Source organism: Uloborus diversus, chromosome 6, assembly GCF_026930045.1.
Source record: "Uloborus diversus isolate 005 chromosome 6, Udiv.v.3.1, whole genome shotgun sequence".
Classification (NCBI taxonomy): Eukaryota; Metazoa; Arthropoda; class Arachnida; order Araneae; family Uloboridae; genus Uloborus; species Uloborus diversus.
The window spans coordinates 76,182,089-76,200,760 of record NC_072736.1 but is presented as its reverse complement, the minus strand read 5'-3'; the positions used below and the strand labels follow the sequence as shown (position 1 = coordinate 76,200,760).

Genomic DNA, 18,672 nt, shown 5'->3' with positions numbered 1-18,672 from the left:
TGAAGAACATTTGCTATAAAAAAGCAATTTTTAATATGATTTATGATGTAGGAAGGTGCATTTTTTATTTTACTCATTAATAAATGTTCAATTTTTCTTCTGTTTTCTTTTTCTTTTTTTTTCATTGAAAATTACTCCCAGAAATTGTTTATTAATTACAGCTTAATGCTTCATTGGCCATGTTATTGATACAATTCATTAGTTTTTATCTTTTTCTTGGAAGAGGGAGAAAAACAAATTATATGTGAATGTTTCAAGATAGGTCTTTATTTTACTTTGGTCCTGGAACTGCTCCTGGTTACTTGTCCTGGAACATTAAGAGTAGGTTTGTTCCCTAATTTATGATTTGAGTAAATGTTACTCTAATGCAAAAAATTGCTGATGAATTTTATAATGAATTATTTTTATAAATTATTTAACAACTAAAAAATATTGTAAATCTAGATTTATGTACACTCAAGCCTGTTTTTGTGTGGTAAATAGGGACTGCATAAAAAAAATCGTTCAAAACTTCACGAGTAGCCCTAAAAAGTTTTCACAACAAGAATTATTGCTAAGTCGTACAAAAGTAGAACGCACAAAAACAGGTTTGAGTAATATTATTATAGCTTCTCATGCAATTTCAGTTATCTTTGTGTCGGGCTAAAATAATAATATATGCCATACAATGCATTGTGATGTGTGCCATTTCTAAAAAGATTTATGAGCAGGCTTGAGTGGTAAGTTCTTCTTTTCATCACAACGAAACTATGGAACTGCTTCTGAACATACAAGTGAAGTCTCCTCATTGTTGACAGCAGATGATAGAGGATTTAATACTCCCCTTTTCCCTTATGTGCAAAAATAAAATCAACAATTTTTAAATGTGAATGAAATTAGCAACTGTAGTTTATAGCATCATGCTTATACTTGTTTTACTTTTTCAGGCTCTTTGAATCTGTTGCTAGATCATGTATGCATCCAAAACCTTCATCTGAACAAACAAACTCATGAGAAATACTTGTATATATTGATGAAAAACTGTGATTATACTGCCTATCATGGACTGTAAAGCATCAAAGCTCCTGTTGTTCATTGCCACAGTTCTTTCGTATTCATAAAAGTTCCAGTTTTCCCTGCCTGCCAAACAAACTATTGTGATGGGCATCGCATTTTAACCTGGCAGCTGGGACCATGTACATTAAATCATAGATTTTGTTTTATCTGTGTTTTTGTAGTTGATGTATAATTTTTGGAGATGATTTTTGCAATAAATAAATTAATTTTCTCGTAAAAGTGTTCATTGTTCAATAAATTAGTTTTTGTTATCGTTTTCGACCCTAGAAATGTTCATGCTCATCACTAGGTATACATAAGTAAACCAGAAATATGATTTTACAAAACATTTAAAAGAATTGGATCTAACTGATAAACTTGAAGTGTATTTAAACTAGAAATACTCAAGTTAAACAGAATTTTCAATTATTTCTGAATTCATATCAGCCTATTTGTAAGTCTAAGTAAACTGAAACCGTTAAAAGAAATGAAGACAAAATCTTTAAGTCAAGTCAGGGATATTGCCAGTTTTTTACTTCCTTTTAGAAAGTAAAGGAAGTATTGTGTTCGCGAAAAAATTTCACCCAAAAATAGGCCTTAATTTCCATTTTGTTCACCCTCGAATGAATGTTGAGTTTATTTTTCAACCCGACCACACGTCGATGTATGCCTAAGAACATATAGACACCTGAAATATCCATTTTGACGATCCCGGAATCGATTACAACAAATTTTCTCGTGACATCTGTATGTATGTGCATACAGTGGCGTAGCGAGAAAAAATCCTTGGGGGGGGGGGATTTTTTCTGAAGTTTAAAGTAAAGCCATGCCCTTGAGTTTATACACACACACATATGTATATATACATACTCTTTTTCAAATGAATTTCTTTGAAAATACCTTGATCAATACTGCCCCGTCTCCAAGAGAAAAAATGTTGCTAAAAACAGGAAGACATAAGCTTTTTACCGTCATAAAAGCAATTATATTAAATAAAATTTTTTTAGCTCATAAACAGAACCCTTCAGGTTCGACAGAAAAATGATTTTTTGGGACTCATGGGGGGGGGATTCTAACCCCCTATCTCCCCCCCCCCCATGGCTACAGTGCGTATGTATCTCGCATAACTCAAAAACGGTATGTTCTGGAAAGTTGAAATTTGTTACTTAGACTCCTAGTGGGATCTAGTTGTGCACCTCCCTTTTTGCTTGCACTCGGATGTTTCAAAGAGGATCTTTTACACCTTTTTGGGGGGAAGTCATTGTTAATATCAGTGCAAACTCAAGTGGTGTTATAATTTGGCAAACAGTTGGCGATATATCGCCAAGCTTTTAGTTTGCCAACTTGGCGACAAATTTGGCTTTTTTTTTTTTTTTTTTTTTTTTTTTTTTTGTAATTTGGATTTATTTTGACCACTATTGGCGATATTTAGAGAGTTAACCGTTGATCTACATTAATGTCCAATATTGGGAAAATTAATCTGTATAAAACGTTTATTTGCTTCAGTTAGCACAAATTTGGGGTAAAAATATTTAGTGTTTTTTTGCTTACTTCAAGGCACTACTATTATCATTAAACTGGCATAAAAGGAAGTCATGTGATGCACACATCAGCTCGTTTTCTTTTTAGGTTTAAAATTCAGTTTGGAAGATTGAAATATGTGAAAACAGTGAAGAGAGGACCATATTATTAACTAATTCTGTGAAAAATTCTAAAAATAAAATAGAAAATGGTAAGGGAAGAAAAGATGTTACTTTGATCTTAGTATTTGAAATAACTGAAATTTTGCTCTTAAAAAAACAAAACATTCAAAGGCATCATTTTTTTAAAAAAATGTACCCCAGTTTGAATTAAAAATCCGAAGCGTGAAAATTTGCTTGACTGAATGTTTGTGGCGTATTTTTGTTTTTCAATGCATGAAATTGCCTTTATAGAGGCGCTAAAAAATCTCAGACTGCAGATGCTTCGGAGTTGCAAGGAACCCCTTTTTCATTATAAAATAAGTAAATTTATAGATTAAAGAACGTTCGATGAAGCCAATTGAACTTAGAAAAAAAATTAAATCCCATGAAGGCATGGATTTGGAAACTCTTAAATAGTAAATCCCAACCTTTTTACAAGGCTACCACTGGCGACTAAAGCAACTTGTTTGAAGAAACAGTGACTATTTTAGCCAAAATATGGGAAAAAACGACAATTTTGCATTCAATTGTAATAAACGGCGACTATTTTGATGAAAAAAGACTAAAAATTATTTACCCCTGCTTTCTGAAGAAAAGAAAAGGAAATCTGAAACATTTTGTCCCATGGTTTTTTTTTTTTTTTTTTGCAAATAAGCGTTTTGAAAAGTAGAAAAATTAAATGTAATAAACACATTCATGATCAGAAGCGTGGGATGTTTATATTTTTGTACGGATTTTTTTTGCGATCGTCATTTTTGTAAAGGGTTAGCTTTTGCGATCGCGATTTTTGCTAAAAGTTTGTTTCCGCTGCTACTATTTCTGTGAACTGTTGTTTTTTTGATGAATTAATGCAGGGGTCGAAGTAGTCCTATATGTCCTATATTTTCAAAAAAAAAAAGCATCAAAATCGTCCTATATTTTTCAAAAATGTCTTATATTTCCTATATTCCCATTTTATATAGAGACTTACCGAGTACTCGGTAACTACTCGGTACTCGGCCAATTTGCCGAGTACTCGGTACTCTGCCAAATTCTGATCAGATACTCGGCCAATACCGAGTAGTTGCAAAAAATTGAATATTGTCCAAGAGATACTAAAATTTATAAAAAAAAAAAAGAGCAAGCATTATATTCTGCAATCATTTACAATTAAAATTTATAAGTCAAATTTAAATTTTGAGAATAATGAAGTTTGTAATGCTTCAATGGAATAAATCTTTATTTTAATGTCCCCAAAGTTAATGAAACTTATTTATTAAAAAATTACGCAAAAAGGTAAGTATAGAAAATATGGAATTTTTATATTAAAAATGGATTTTTGCTACAAATAGAAATTAGTAATAAAAATATAAAAATACCTTTGCTTAAAAAATAAAAGGAAATAAAACAACGTTAAAAGCACAATGCAGGAACTCTGCAGACACGTGTTTTGGCATTTCAAGGAATTCCTTTTTCAATGCACAAAATGGGGGCTCGTAGATTTAAAGGCATCCGATAAAAGTCGAATTTTTTTGTTGAATGTCTTTACATTCTTTAGCTCACATGTTATGCACTGAAAAAGACGTTCCTTGTAACGGGGGTGGGGGGGGGGGGGCAGAAACACGTGTCTGGAGTGTTCCTGCACATTTGTTTTATCTGCTTTAAAAATTATTTATGTTTGGCGGACTAGAACTATAATTGATTGGTATACAGTGAAACCCCTCCTAACGGACACCCCTCAAAGGCGGACAATTTTTAATTCCCCAGTTCCAATGCAAATAAGATTATTAAACCCCTGTCCTGCGGACACCTCTATATTTCAGACAAAAAAATTTGTCCTGTTAGTGTCCGCATTAGAGGGATTTTACTGTAATTTGTTTTAATTCCAACTTGATTAATCATACTTTTTATTTATTTATTTTTAATTTTAAAAATTATTTTTTTGTAAAATTTTTGACACAAACAAAATTGTATATATAATGCGTAATTAAATTTCAGCAGGAATTTAGTTTTAAAAACTATTATATGGGCAAGGAGGTCTATACTACTATTCCAAAGAGTTCAAAATTCATCACATGTGTGTCGGTGGTTCTTCTTAAAACATAATTGGTACTTGGTAACTCGGCCGAGTAGTGAAAGGCCGAGTACTCGGTACTCGGCTACTCGGCCAAAGTGCTACTCGGTACGTCTCTAATTTTATACCATATATATCTTTTAAAAAGAACGGTAAATAAACTTTCTGACATCGGATTTTTTGCTGAAAGTACGTGCCCAAACGAATTTCAAATTAAAAAATTCAACTGACTAAATTCTGCAACAAGCATCTTCTCTCATTGGCTACAGCAATGTGACGTCATTCTATAGTGGGTGGAGTTTCGAGAACTAATGCTGAAGTTTGTTTTAGAATTTTGCATTGGGGGGAGGGGGGGCAACAGCCATTTGTTTTGTTTTCCATCATGGTTTTTGTTTTCGTTGGTATAGTTTTGCGTTTAGTGCATTTTCTGATCGAAATGCTCTAATTTTCTTTTTGTGGACATTAATTCTACAAATTTTGGTGCATGGTGCACTAAAGGAAAAGATGACTTTACCGCTTTTTGCCATTTCTGCAACTGTTCAGTGCCCATAAGCAATAGTGGATTTTCGCAATTGAGGCAGCATGCTAAAACATTCAAGCATAAAGAAAACTCTGAAAAACGTCAGAAGGATCCTTCTGAAGCTCTGTTTGTTCTTAATACAAGTGGTAAAGGATTCAGTTTAGATATAAAATCTAAGAGCAGTGGAATTAGTACTTGGGTCATGAGTGAGGAAGAAAAAATAAAAATTATCTTTGTTCAAATTTTGTTTAGTTATTTAGTCTATAAAGTACACTTTTTTCAAAAATTATTCTTTCAACTACAGGAAAGTCATTATAGATGTAAGGTATTTTGTTTGAGGTTTTTTTAAAACAAAATCATTGATAAGAATAACTGAATAATATATGATATGTATTATTTCTATTTTCATTGCAAAATAATTCATTTAATATATTTGTCCTATATTTTTTGTGGAAAATGTCCTGTATGTGACAAGTCGGTCTTCTACCCCTGATTAATGTCAAAATTTTACATTTTAATTTTTGTAGCCTTTTTGCGTTGATATTTTTTAAAAACAAGCTCTAATTTCCATGCAATGGGGTTGTTTCCTTCAGTCAAAAATAGTACTTTTAGTCACTAAAATTGATAGAATAAGCAAAAAAAAAAAAAAAAAAACATGGAGCGAGGAAAAACTTATTTGTTCCCTATGCTTAATTTTTAATTAATTTTTTAAAATATCCGATTTTGAAAATAAGGCGTGGTCTTTATGACGTCACAAATGATGTACTTTGGCGCATCTCTTAACCGCGTTTCCTTGTTAGAATTAACAAGAAGCGAATTATATATTGTGCTCTGTGAATGGAACAGCAAACAGTTAACAAAGGTGCGTGAAATTGCTGCAAAAAATAAACGTCATAGATTCATTCCATGTCAAAGGTCACGTGACCTGGTGGTCCCCATCCAACCATCTCCGATTAGGAGGACGTTTTAGAGAAGTGCATACATGCCTTTGAAACTAACCTATGCAAATTTTCAGCTTCCAAGGCTCAAATTCAGAGGATCTTCGAACTCGGAATTTAAAGAAACTCGTAACAAGACCTTGAAGAGCGCATTCAACAATTTCCATCGTCATCTGATTGCACAAAATTTTGTAGTATATTATACATAGTTCATACTGTATCTAGAGTTTTCAATCCCTGTCTCGTATCCCGCATAATGTTTAGCGAGATTTGAGAGATCCGCAAGATTTTTGAAGTTTCATTCCCAACTTCTGCAGTTTATAAAACGAATATTCTCACGAGCATCATCAGAAACACCTGTCAAACCTTGTTGCCCTCGCATACCGGAAAACGAGTGTGTCATATGATGAATATGAAAAAGATGAGGATGATCACGTTGAAAGTAGAGCAGATGAATTTTAAGAATAAATCAGGGGTGTTTGTGATCCGAAAATTTTAAGTTAGCAACATATTTTAAAACCGAAATATTGTTAAAACTTTTGAAACGTTTTTTAAAAAATGATTTTAATATTTTTTTTTGTACGCATATTTGAAGAGTTTTTACGGTGGGGTGGGGGTGGGGGTCAAGCTTCCTCACAATTTCCGAAAATTTCACACAGTCTTCAGAAAATTTTACTCGAGTCCACTTGCACCCCTGGAATAAACTGAAATTTTTATACAAGCTGTTAATTTTCATAACTTTCGCTATCAAGAAAATATTTAAAAATTGTAGACTTTTTGTTCCTTACACAAATCAACAGTTTAATTCCGGTCTTTGCCGGATTTGGTACAAAGGTTCTTTATTGCTCATGAATTATCCAAGGAGTTTTTAGTCAGAAAATCCAGTGTTCGTAGGCTCCGGGAAAACCTGGAATTGTCAGGGAAAATGACTTAGTTAAAAATGTCAGGGAAAAGTCAGGGGTTTTCCAACTTTGCCCCCCAAAAAATTTTTCTTTCAATTTTTTACCAGCGAATTTTGTACCATGAGATCTAATCTTCGTTTTTACTTTCTTCTATATCTAATATATAGAAGAAAGTATTGGATTCGTGCAAATTTTCGAATTTCGAATTTTGACGGATTCGAACGTTTTGAGGTGTGCTGAGTCCATTTCGACTATTTTTGGAAAATGTCTGTCTGTCTGTGTGTATGTATGTGTGTGTGTGTATGTGTGTGTGTATGTGTGTCACGTCTGTGTGTGACCAGTTTTTTGTGGCCGCTCTACAGCAAAAACTACCGCATGAAATCGAACGAAACTTGGTACACATATGTGCCCAGGGGCGGATTGGTTGAAAAAATCGGCCCTGGCATTAGGAGATGTAGCGGCCCTATAGTTCTTATAGATATTAAATTTTACCTAACGATTGGGATATCACTTCAATATGAGAGGAAATTATTCTTAACAACTATATATGTTTTATTTAAACAAAATTTAACAGATAGGAACACTTCTGCGCTTTAATTGTGAAAAAATTGATACAGTATTTGCTAAACCTAATTTTGGGGAAAATTTGTGATTGTAATTGTCCGTTTAAGTATTTTTATAATGCCCGGAACTTGATTGAATGTTTCCGTAATGATAACACTGCTTGGCTAGTATGTCCGTTTCTGCAGTCATAACAAGTAACTTAATTGCCCTGTTTTATGAAACTGATCTAGCGATGTTCATGGGTGAAAGACTAGGGCCGTCTTAGAACGTGATCAGTCCCTCGACACAAACATACATTACTGTGCCCTGTCATAAACATTCCCTTTTTTATACTGCCATACCTTGACGACCCCCAGACTCGAAGCGAGGTCAAAAACCCAGTGAGAGGGGTCGGGTACGAGTTTGGAAGGCCCTTAATTTTTTTTTCAAACCTATGTATCAATACAAAGAGACAGAGACTGGACTTAGCTTTCTGGGAGTCATTCAAGTATTAGCAATAAACTTAATGGAAAGATTAACATTCAGTCTGAAACAGGGGGGTCCGGGGGTCTCTCCCCCAGAAAGTTTTTGAAATTGTCGCCTTAAAAACTCAATTTTAGACAATATTTGGTGATGTTAGGGGAGCGTAGGTTCAGGGTTTCTCCTGCTGCAATTTTTAGGAAGTGGAAATACCAAAACAATTATAAATTATCTTCGAGTATATGGTATGAAGAGCGGTTCCGGGGGCTGTCCTCTGAAATTTTTAAAAAAATATTAGCTCTGAAAACGCAATTTTAGAAGATCTTCGGTAATTTTAAGTCGAGATAGATTCCGAGGCCATCCATCAGAAAATTTTCAAATTGAAGTCTTAAAAGTGCTTTTTTTTTGGTAAAGACTAGGGCACCGGCAGTTACTCGAAAGTTAAGTTCCAAAAACGAATTTTTTGCTGACCTTCATTGATGTTAGGAAAAGGAGGTTTCAGGAGGCTCACCCCGAAAAAATTTCGAAATCGAAGCACTAAAAACGAGATTTCAAACGTTCTTCATTGATGATGCCGAGAGAGAGGAGAGGACGAGGCAATTTCTCAGAAAATATTTGATACTGTTAGTTTAAAAACAGTTTAGACCATCTTTGGGAATGTTTAAAAAAAATGGGAGAGGTTCGAGTACTTTCCTCCAGCAAATTCTCGAAACTGGATTCCATGTTATGGTGGGAGTGGATTCGGCTGTTCTCTTATGAAGTTATTCAAAATTGAAGTTATGAAAAATTTAAATTTTACGCTATCTTCGATGATATTAAGGGTGGGAGGCTCTGAGGACCACCGACATTCTTTCGACATTGGTTTTTATTAACTTATTTTCTTTTTAAACTGAGGGACCCGAAACCGTGAGTTTGTGCAGCGTACAGAATACTTCATGTTTCGTCAAAAAATGTTTGAAATTCACATTTCGGCGGCCTTTAGCCTTTGATTTGATAATCTTAATAATGTAGAGTCTTTCATGCTTCTCAATGGTATTTTAAAATTGCATTTTTTAAAATAATTTTACGGAAAAAAATATTTTGTCACTTTTATTCCAATTGTTATAAACAGGGTCGCCGAGAACAAAAGCGGATCCGGGAAAAAAAATGACGCATGTCAATTTTTTCGCAGCCCCCCCCCCCCCCCCCCCTTCTACACCTTTCACCATTAGGATATTTTACTCTCTGAACAAGCTCAATTCCGAGCCGGGCCCCTATTCTCACACTAAGCTGACATGACCTTACAACGGTCCTTGTTGTGAATTGCATTTTATAGCAATTGTGAATTGTCATTTATAAATAAAAGCGTCAAAGAGACCAAAAGTATTTTAACTTTTTACGACCGCTAAGGTTTCACTTTCTTTTTTTTAAATTAATTTATTTATTTTTTACGACACCACTAAAAATACATTGACAGCCCGAAGGCCCGACTAACTAAAAGTAAGGCCCTAGGCCCATATTAATTTGGAGGTCCCCTGAAGACTATGCAGTGTTTGATTTACATTTTTAAAGCACGAATGTACTTTTGGAGGCCTCTTTGTCTAATCACAAAACTATGCATAAATCACTTATGTGCATTTATGAATCCCCTTTGGCCCCCCTCATAATCGTGACCAACTAAATTCGTTACTGGCAGAATGATTAAAAATTCACCTTTAAAAAAGTTTTTTTTCCAATTAATAAGTTAATTTTTTTTTAATAAATGTATTTTTCATATCGTTGCAATGCTATGCTTAAATTCCTTAAAATATTTTCGGCCCCTTAGGAACATGGGGCTCCCGGCCTAATCCTAGTCAACCTGTGTGGTAATCAGGCTCTGGGCAGCCCAATTTCAGAAATTCCCCCTCCCCCCTCTTGGTGATGGCCCTGCCTCCCTTCACCCGCAAGCTTTAGCCCATGCGTAAAGAGGAGCTGAGACTATGTTTTGCGAATTTGCCTTATTCTAAACACAAGCACTTAAAATTTACATTTTGCTGTTAGTTGACAGGCCCGAAAGACTTTGCTGCTAGTTGATCGGCCCACCGGGCAAATGCCCGGTTGCCCGCCGGCTGTATCCGCCACTGTATGTGCCCCTATGTGAACTTGTGCCCATTGGTTTTTGGCGCGAATTCCTCCAAGGGGGTGGAGCAATGGGACGTTTCTTGAGTTACGCGTGATTGCAATTCCTCAGGAAGTAACTGGCGGAATCAAACAAAATTTGGTCCATATGTTGCCAGTAACAGAAACAGGTGCTGATTCAATTATGGTGTCAATAACTCAAACGGGGGTTGAGCTATAGAACGTTTTTTGTCGTCAATTGTGACTGCTGGATCTCAAGAAATAATGAACGGAATGAAAGAAAAATTTATTGGCAAGTAGCCCTTAGGGGGTATAAAAGCTGATTTTATTTTGGTGTCAACAGCTAAAAAGGGGGTAGCGCAATCGCCCGTTCTTTTTTTCCATTGTGAGTGCCCTATCTCAAAAAGTAATGCTACGTTCTGGTTGAAATTTGGAATATATGTGAATCCATATGTAAACAGGCTTTGGTTCAATTTTGGCGCCAATCGCGCCAAGAGGTGCTGATTTATTTTTATTATCATTATTTTTTAGCGAATAAAAATAGCTTTATTAGTGCAACAATAAGAAAGATAAATCGTAATAGATTATCGTCTGCTTATTTCTCGTGATTTTAATTGTATGGAAATGATCGGAAATATTCTATTCTATTCTATTCAAGAGTCACAACTGACTTCAACTGCATTTTATGTCGAGGACTGCATACTAAGTGCCTTGCCTCCATTGTTTTTATATACCGATAGATGGCAGCACCATCACCGGATCGAGCAGTTAATGAGAATTTAGAACTAGTCCAAGAGCAAATAGCTACCTGGTACTAGCACCCCCAGAGGTATCGTTTCACTTGGAGGACATTGAGACCACGAGCATATTTAACGTCGCCCAGTCCCCTTTAATGACGACGGTGGGTCTTCGACCAGCAAGGATCGAACCCGAGGCCCTCCGGCCCCGAGTCCAATGCCTTACCGATCAGGCTACCACGGCCCTTCGGAAATATTATTTCAATGATTTAAAATTTTTAACTGTTGCCATCTTATGTTTGTTAACAAATAAAATATTTGTAATTAATTCAAGCAAGGCTTTTAAAATAACTTTCAATTTTCGCTCTTTGCTTTGCTTTTGCAATAATGCAGACATTGGGATAGTCGTCAAGTTTTTTCATGTGTAATTTTGTTTTTGTTGGGAATATTGCTTCCTCGTCAAGCATGGGGAGGGATCAGAAAAAAAAAAGAAAAATATAGAAGAAAGTTTCGTGATGGCCACAACATACTAGTTGTTGATGTTTCCTCAAAAAAAAAAAAAAAAAAAAAAAAAAAAAAAAAAAATTGAAATTTTTAGGTAAAATGACGCTGGCAATAAAAAAAGTGGTGACGCAAAAAAAAAAAAAAAAAAAAAAAAAAACCCTTCTGCAGTCGCCATTTTTGCCCACTCACTAGTTTCCAAGAAAAAAATTCCTCAGGTGAACAGGAATTATGTACCAACTCAACAATGGAGAAGACAATTTCTATTATTCTATTCTATTCAAGAGTCACAACTGACTACAACTGTATTTATGTCGAGGTCTGCATACTAGTGCTTTGCCTCCATTATTTTATATACCGATAGATGGCAGCACCATCACCGGATCGAACAGTTAATGAGAATTTAGAACTAGACCAAGAGCTAATAGCTACCTGGTACTAGCACCCCCAGAGGTATCGTTTCACTTGGAGGACATTGAGACCACGAGCATATTTAACGTCGCCCAGTCCCCTTTAATGACGACGGTGGGTCTTCGACCAGCGGGGATCGAACCCGAGCCCCTCCGGCCCCGAGTCCAATGCCCTACCGATCAGGCTACCACGGCCCCAGAAGACAATTTACTGCTTCGGAAGCACAAGCCTAAATATTGGAGGGTTGATCGGAGAAATCGTTTTTTGATCGAAACCTTTTTCAGCAACGTGACGTAGTCGCCACTTTAGTCATTCACAAGATGGAAGTAGACATGATGCTTAAAAGCCTAAGTTTCCAAAAACAAAGCAGAATTCGATGTTTTCTTTAACTGAAAACTAATGAAAGTAACGGAAAATGTGCTGCATTGTTTTGAGCAATCACACTGCTTATTGTTTTCATTTGGCCTTTGAATGGCGTTCCTTTGATTTTATTTTCCCCTCGCCTCCTTCTACAGCACCACCGTCGATCGGCCCCTCCTGATGCTGCTCCTATAGCGAAAACCGTCTACAGGTTGCGTCTATATCCTACACACACATACACACATACGCACCCACACAATCATGCCAGCACACACACAAACACATACATACACCTACACACGCACATACGCACCCACACATACCCACTCAATCATGCCTGCACACAGACACACACACACGCCTACATAAACACACTCGTGATTGCGAAAAACATAATTTGAATTCAAGATGTCAAAATTCAAATAAAATTCAAATTCATTTTTTTTCTAGTATTTGAATATGAAATTTTCTTGAGAAATGAAAAATTTTATTCTTAAAACTTAAATCTTATCTTCATTGCCTTGGACGCAAATGTGTGCTAAAAACTTTGCAACTGAATTGTAGTTTCATAAAGATTTATTATTTTCAAATTGTTTTTATGCTACAAATTAAAAAAAAAATATTTCCTAATTTTTGGCGCAGCCGCCATATTTGGTCATTCCCAAGATGGAAGTTCACAATACTTTAAGTGTCTAGGCTGCTGAAAATGGTAGTGGATGTTTATTGCAATGCAAACTATTGAAACAATTTTTTTTTTTTTTTTTGGAGGATAATTTAATTATTTTCTGGAAAATTACAAAATTTTATCTTAAAAACATTTTTTTTATTCTAATGGTTTTAGATGCTTATGTGCTAAAAACTGTCTATTTTTCTTAATTGTTGTTTTTAAAGGATTATCAACTATTTATAACTACTCTTATGCTACAAATACAGAAATCTACTTATTATCTTAAATTTATCATTAGGTTGCCATATTTGGTCATTTACTGAATGGAAATAGATGTATATTTCCAAAAAGAGAATTGGATGTTTATCTCAATGCAAACTGTTGAAAGTAATCTAAAATGTGTAATAAATTCTGAATTTTTAAAATTAATAATTTTCTAGAAAAGAGTAATTTTAATGTAAGCGCCGTTTAACGTGAAAGAAAAACAAACTGATGATCATTATTAGCATCGGCCTATGATCGGCGGATATTGATTTTCATTATTATGCATAATATGGTATGCCGATCGATGCAACAAGTTAATCATACTTATACTGAAAAATAGCTTTGTATTTTGCTCAATATGTTTTGTGTTATTTATTAATAAGAAAATAAAAGAAGTATTGTAAACCAAAAGCGGATGCTAAAAGATTGATGCCCAATTACAGCAAAACTCCAATATTACGCACGACACGTGGCATCGAAGAAACCCTAAAATAAGTTGAAAGTAAAGTAAGAAAAACAACGTTAAAAAAAGCAAATTTGCCAATTACAGCAGACACGTGTTTCGGCGTTACAGGGAACGCTTTTTTCAATACAAAAAGTAATGAGCTTATGGATAAAAAGACATTTGCAATGAAAAAGGCGTTCCCTGTACGCCGAAACACGTGTCCGCTGTAATTGGCAAATTTGTGCTTTCTTAACGTTGTTTTTTTTTAATTTACTGTTCAGCACAAAGGTATTTATTTATCTTAAGTTGAAAGTACTTAGTTTTCAACAAGTAGTAAGCAAATGAAATCAATTTTCAACAAAATGTAAAAAAAAAAAAAAAAACACACTTAAATTTTTAGCAAAGAAAGAAAAAAATTCCAATGGTTTTTTTTCTTTTAATCTAAGGGGAAAAGATTCAGTTCTTTTCCATTGCTACTTTAAACAATTTTAATTATTTTGAAAATATTGTAATTTAAACTTAATTTTGGGTGAAACGAGTAACCTAGAATTTTTTTAAAAACAACCTAGGAAAACCTAGAAAAGTCAGGGAATTTTTTTTAACCAAAATTGTATGAACCCTGATCCGAGAAACGGAAGGTTAACGCCTATCGATAACGATGACTAAATGCTTGGAATTTTTTAAAAAATCCGGAGAGGTCTGAATTTAAATTTGGAGTCATGAAATTGCTCCTTTATACACGTTGATGAGAAATTTTACTTTTTTCCCCCTTTTATTTAAGCCTGATTGTTAAACATGTGTCACTTGACTGAACTTTTACTTTCATGGTAGACCCTGCAACTTCGGGCATCGCAGCTCTTATGCGGCTCGTACGGGCGAACTGCCCCATCACTTTCTAAAGTAAAGGGGCCTTGCCCCTCCAATTTTTTAAGCCAACGATGTACGTTCAATTAAATACCGATAGTGTTTGACGACTTACGCATTCAAAGAAGGAAAAATCGACTTAATAACTGTGTGTTTTATATTCTCTTGATATTATTTCATTAAAAAAGAAATAAAAACTAGAATGTCGTATGACCATTCGTCCAGATTTTTTTAGGCTGTGTGCTAAGCATTTTTTAAGAGAAAGCCATGTAATCAACAATAACGCGTTTCATTGCAGTCATATAGCCCAATTTTCCAAAACACACACACACACATGGCTTTAGGGGGCCGGTCATGCAGATAACCTGCCCCCCCCCTCTCCCCGCTAAAACTAACACTAAAACTTATAAACGTTGCAAATATACACTGCTGGTCTCTAGGGAAAAGCCCTACAGATTTTGTTGCATGGGGACGAAAATTTATAGATCCGGGACTGTCCCCCCCCCCCATCCACATCTGTTTTTATCTCCCACTTTTTCAATGCACCATACGCCTATGACGCAGCTAATAAAATCATCGAACAAGAAAATTAAACAGATAGCTGAAAATTATGCCGCAATGAGTTTTATTTTGATTTGGTTGCGTAAAGGAATTGAACTGCTACTTCCTACCGCTACTCACCTATTCTTGAAAATCCGGACGCAGGCGAAACAATTTCCCCATTACAATCTCTACGCGTTAAAGGTGCAACGTTATCTGCAATAACTCCATTTGAAGCTTTTGTCTGCTAACAGAATGCATTGCTCCCAGCGGATCGTTGTTCTTGCTTCTCATAATTACCTCTAGTTGGAAGAAGCTTTTTGTTTCTCACACAAAAAACAAAAGCATTCCTGCCTGGCTTTCATCAGCTTCTCACTACCAAATTGTATTTCTTCTCTACTGAAATTATTTATTGACATGGTAAGTGGAAATTTATATATGTTCTATATAGAGTTTTACCCCTAACTCCAATTTTTGGTAGGGCCGAAATTCTCAATTTGCCGAATACAACGTCAAGTTTTGCCGAATTATGATAAATTTGCTGAACGGAACTCCAAATTTCGCCAAATGATGATAATTTTGCTGAAAAAAACTCCAAATTTTGGCGAGTTATGATAATTTTGCCTAATTGTCCAGACAAATTTGCCGAATAAGGAAGTTTTTGGGAAATCACGGCATTACTGTGACCTCTCATGACATCTTCCAGAATGAGTTGCCGATATGTTTCTTGATTAATTTTGTCCCTGATCAACAAAAACAAGTGGTGTTTGTCCACCAGCACATATCCAGGGGTGCCCACTTAGGGGGGGGGGGGGATCATGGCGCAGACAGCGCCATTGAAATTTTTAGGGGTTTTTTAGGGGGTATTTTTCACTTTTTGGGGGGGGGCTTGCTCTTAGAGGGGGGGACCTCTGACATATCCTACCCCCAACCATTACAGATTGGGGTCGTTGACGCCGTACAACAATGCAAGAATATATTCAGTAAATTACCGCCAAATAGCCAGAGCTAAAGCAGAAATACGTGAAATACATGCGAAATTGTAAATACAATTTCCTATGCCGGGTTGATGAGTGCTAATAAGCACGAAACTGCAGTCCTCGTCTGGAAATGACTGAGCTGGCGATGTATTTCACCAATGTAAGAATGTCTTAAAGACAAGGGTGTGGGCTGAACCTCATATTTGACCACAAATTTGGCATCCCGAAAGAAATCCTTCGGCAAGGAATAGGACAAAATCTCTGTAAGGGAGTTGCGGCTCATAACTAAAACTTAGTTACACGTTTAAAGCTCTGTGTTAGGCTATAGGTAGCCACTTTTAAAATTTGTAAATACATAAGTTATTTCTAGTCACCCTGTATTATATGCTTAGTGAAAGAAAGAATTTTTAAAGTCCATAATGTAGAGGCATGGAGTTTTGTGCTATGTTTTCATAAAAGTAAAATACATGAAACCTGGTGAAACTTTTACGAATAACCATTACACGTTTTGTTCAATTAATAAGAGAAATTTGAAAGTACGGACACTTCGCGATCGGTTTTTTAATCTCCGTCACGGGCTACTGAAAAAAATTCTGCAACCGGATCAAATACTAGAAAATGTGTTAACCCACTAGTTCAAACTAACCGTGCCTAAATGACTTTAATGGTTCTTGAACTATAATTTATCAGAAGTGAAACGTTTAATATTTAGCAAGAGCAATTGAAGGTCAATATTGCACATTTCAAAAAATATTGCGTGAAGGAGACTTATGAAATTCAATACACGCGTTTTTCAATAAAGTTGTAGCTTTGATTCAAGAGCAGCGATTGCAATACCGGTATACCGAATGTCGGTATTTCGAGCTATTTTGCAATTTCGTAATACCAGTATTTGCCGAGATAAAATGTCGGTATTTTTGGTATTAGCTGTAAATAATAAAAAGTTTTTTCAATTTACTTTTACTTTTACTTCAAATGCACTGTTCTTTTTCCATGATACAGTAACAAAATCAATTTGTTGAAGTAAAAATTTGACTTCAGAAGCGCGAAATAATAAAGTATCATCAATGAAAGAAACAGAAAGACTGAAAATGAAATTTTCATAACTAGATGGTGAGATGAATCGCATTTTCGTGCGCGTATGTGCGCCATACTTTATTTTTTCCATTTCCCTGATCACCTACTTTTGAAAGTTAATTTCAAGTGTAAATTCAAATGTTTTTGTCCTATGAATGATTTATTCCAACCATTAACTTTCAGTAACATTTTATTGCATATATTTTTAAAATATTTGCTTCACCTGCCCTAAATTTTGACATAAACGTTTTCTTGTGACTATAATAAAAGGTAATTTACTGTCACCAGTATTGATTTGTTGTCCTGTCTCACTATGTAGCTTTATACTTGACAAGATAATAGTTAGAAATTATATAGTGACTCGAAAATTTGCATAGATAAGGTATAATAAACTGGAACATGTTTCAGACATTTCTATAACTACTAGCTGGGTACCGGGTGCTGCTCGGGTTTTGGTCGAGTAGTACAAAAAAAAAACTCAATATATATATATATATATATATATATATATATATATATATATATATATATATATATATATATATATATATATATATATATATATATATATAGAACAACCGCAATTGTATAATACGACAAATCAAATGTTCAATATTACGACAAATCAAATTATTAACTTAGATAAATATCTACCTTCAATTATAAGGAAAAAAACAAATGTTGAAGAAAAAAGAAAAACAAAACCCAATAGAAAAATCCTACAAAATCAAATTATGCAACTGAATATCGGGGAACCCTCCCCCCCTCCCCGCATTCAAAATTCAGTTCGCTGACCGCAACAGTACCACAATAGTGTAGCCGACCACGCGTCTGAGCCGCGCGGCATGGTTCATCGCAGTCATCGACACTGTCGGCCAGCACCCGCTCGATGAGTTAACTTACCCCGCCATCTGTTAAGGATTCATAGAACTAAACTTACCTCGCCATCTATTAGGAATCCATGGAGCTAAACAACTAATTAAACATTTAATTTGCAATTACAAATATTTCAGTTAATCTGGTTTAAAAAAAATAGCCTATAGTCTTGCTCAATAAATGAACCATTCAAGAGAAAAATAATTTTTCTATTCGAACCAGTAGTTCCTGAGATAAGCGCGTTCAAACACACTTTTCAGCTGTTCAAATTTAGTAAAGTTCATCGTAAATTTCAAACCAAAGGGCTAATAAAAAGCAAACACAATAATTTATCCTGAACAAGAGATAATCGTTGAATCCGATGTTTATAGTGGAAAAGTATCGTCTCTTGAAGAAAAATTACAGCTAACTACAAATTCAAAAAAAGATTGAAAATGTGCAGACAAACACACACACGCACACAAGATTATTATGATTATCCAAAAATAACACAAAAGAAACCGAATTATTTGAAGATGAAGGACGTTGGGGCAATTACAGGAGGTTTCTCGATCATTGTTCACATTAACACCGACCTGCATGAATTCAGAAAAAGTATTTTCAACTGCAGGAAATTTAAGATTAAAATTAATTCCAGGCTTAGCGAAAATTCAATTATATGCATTATATATGTTACTATTATTGATATTTTATTATGATA

The 18,672-nt window shown here is 34.9% G+C and overlaps 2 protein-coding genes across 2 annotated transcripts in view; both read left to right on the top strand.

Moving 5' to 3' along the window:
- LOC129225121 (CCR4-NOT transcription complex subunit 1-like) overlaps window positions 1–1,273 on the top strand; it is a gene marked incomplete in the record, with an annotated part of 91,796 nt that extends 90,523 nt beyond the window's left edge. Inside the window, 1 exon segment of the mRNA XM_054859682.1 lies at window positions 927–1,273. Within this exon segment, the coding sequence (XP_054715657.1) occupies window positions 927–993 (67 nt within the window).
- Window positions 1,274–15,242: 13,969 nt separating this feature from the next.
- Window positions 15,243–18,672, top strand: part of LOC129224147 (uncharacterized) — a 36,995-nt gene continuing 33,565 nt past the window's right edge. Inside the window, exon 1 of the mRNA XM_054858562.1 lies at window positions 15,243–15,459. The gene's annotated coding sequence lies outside the window, so the exon portion shown is untranslated. The remainder of the gene's footprint in view (window positions 15,460–18,672) is intronic.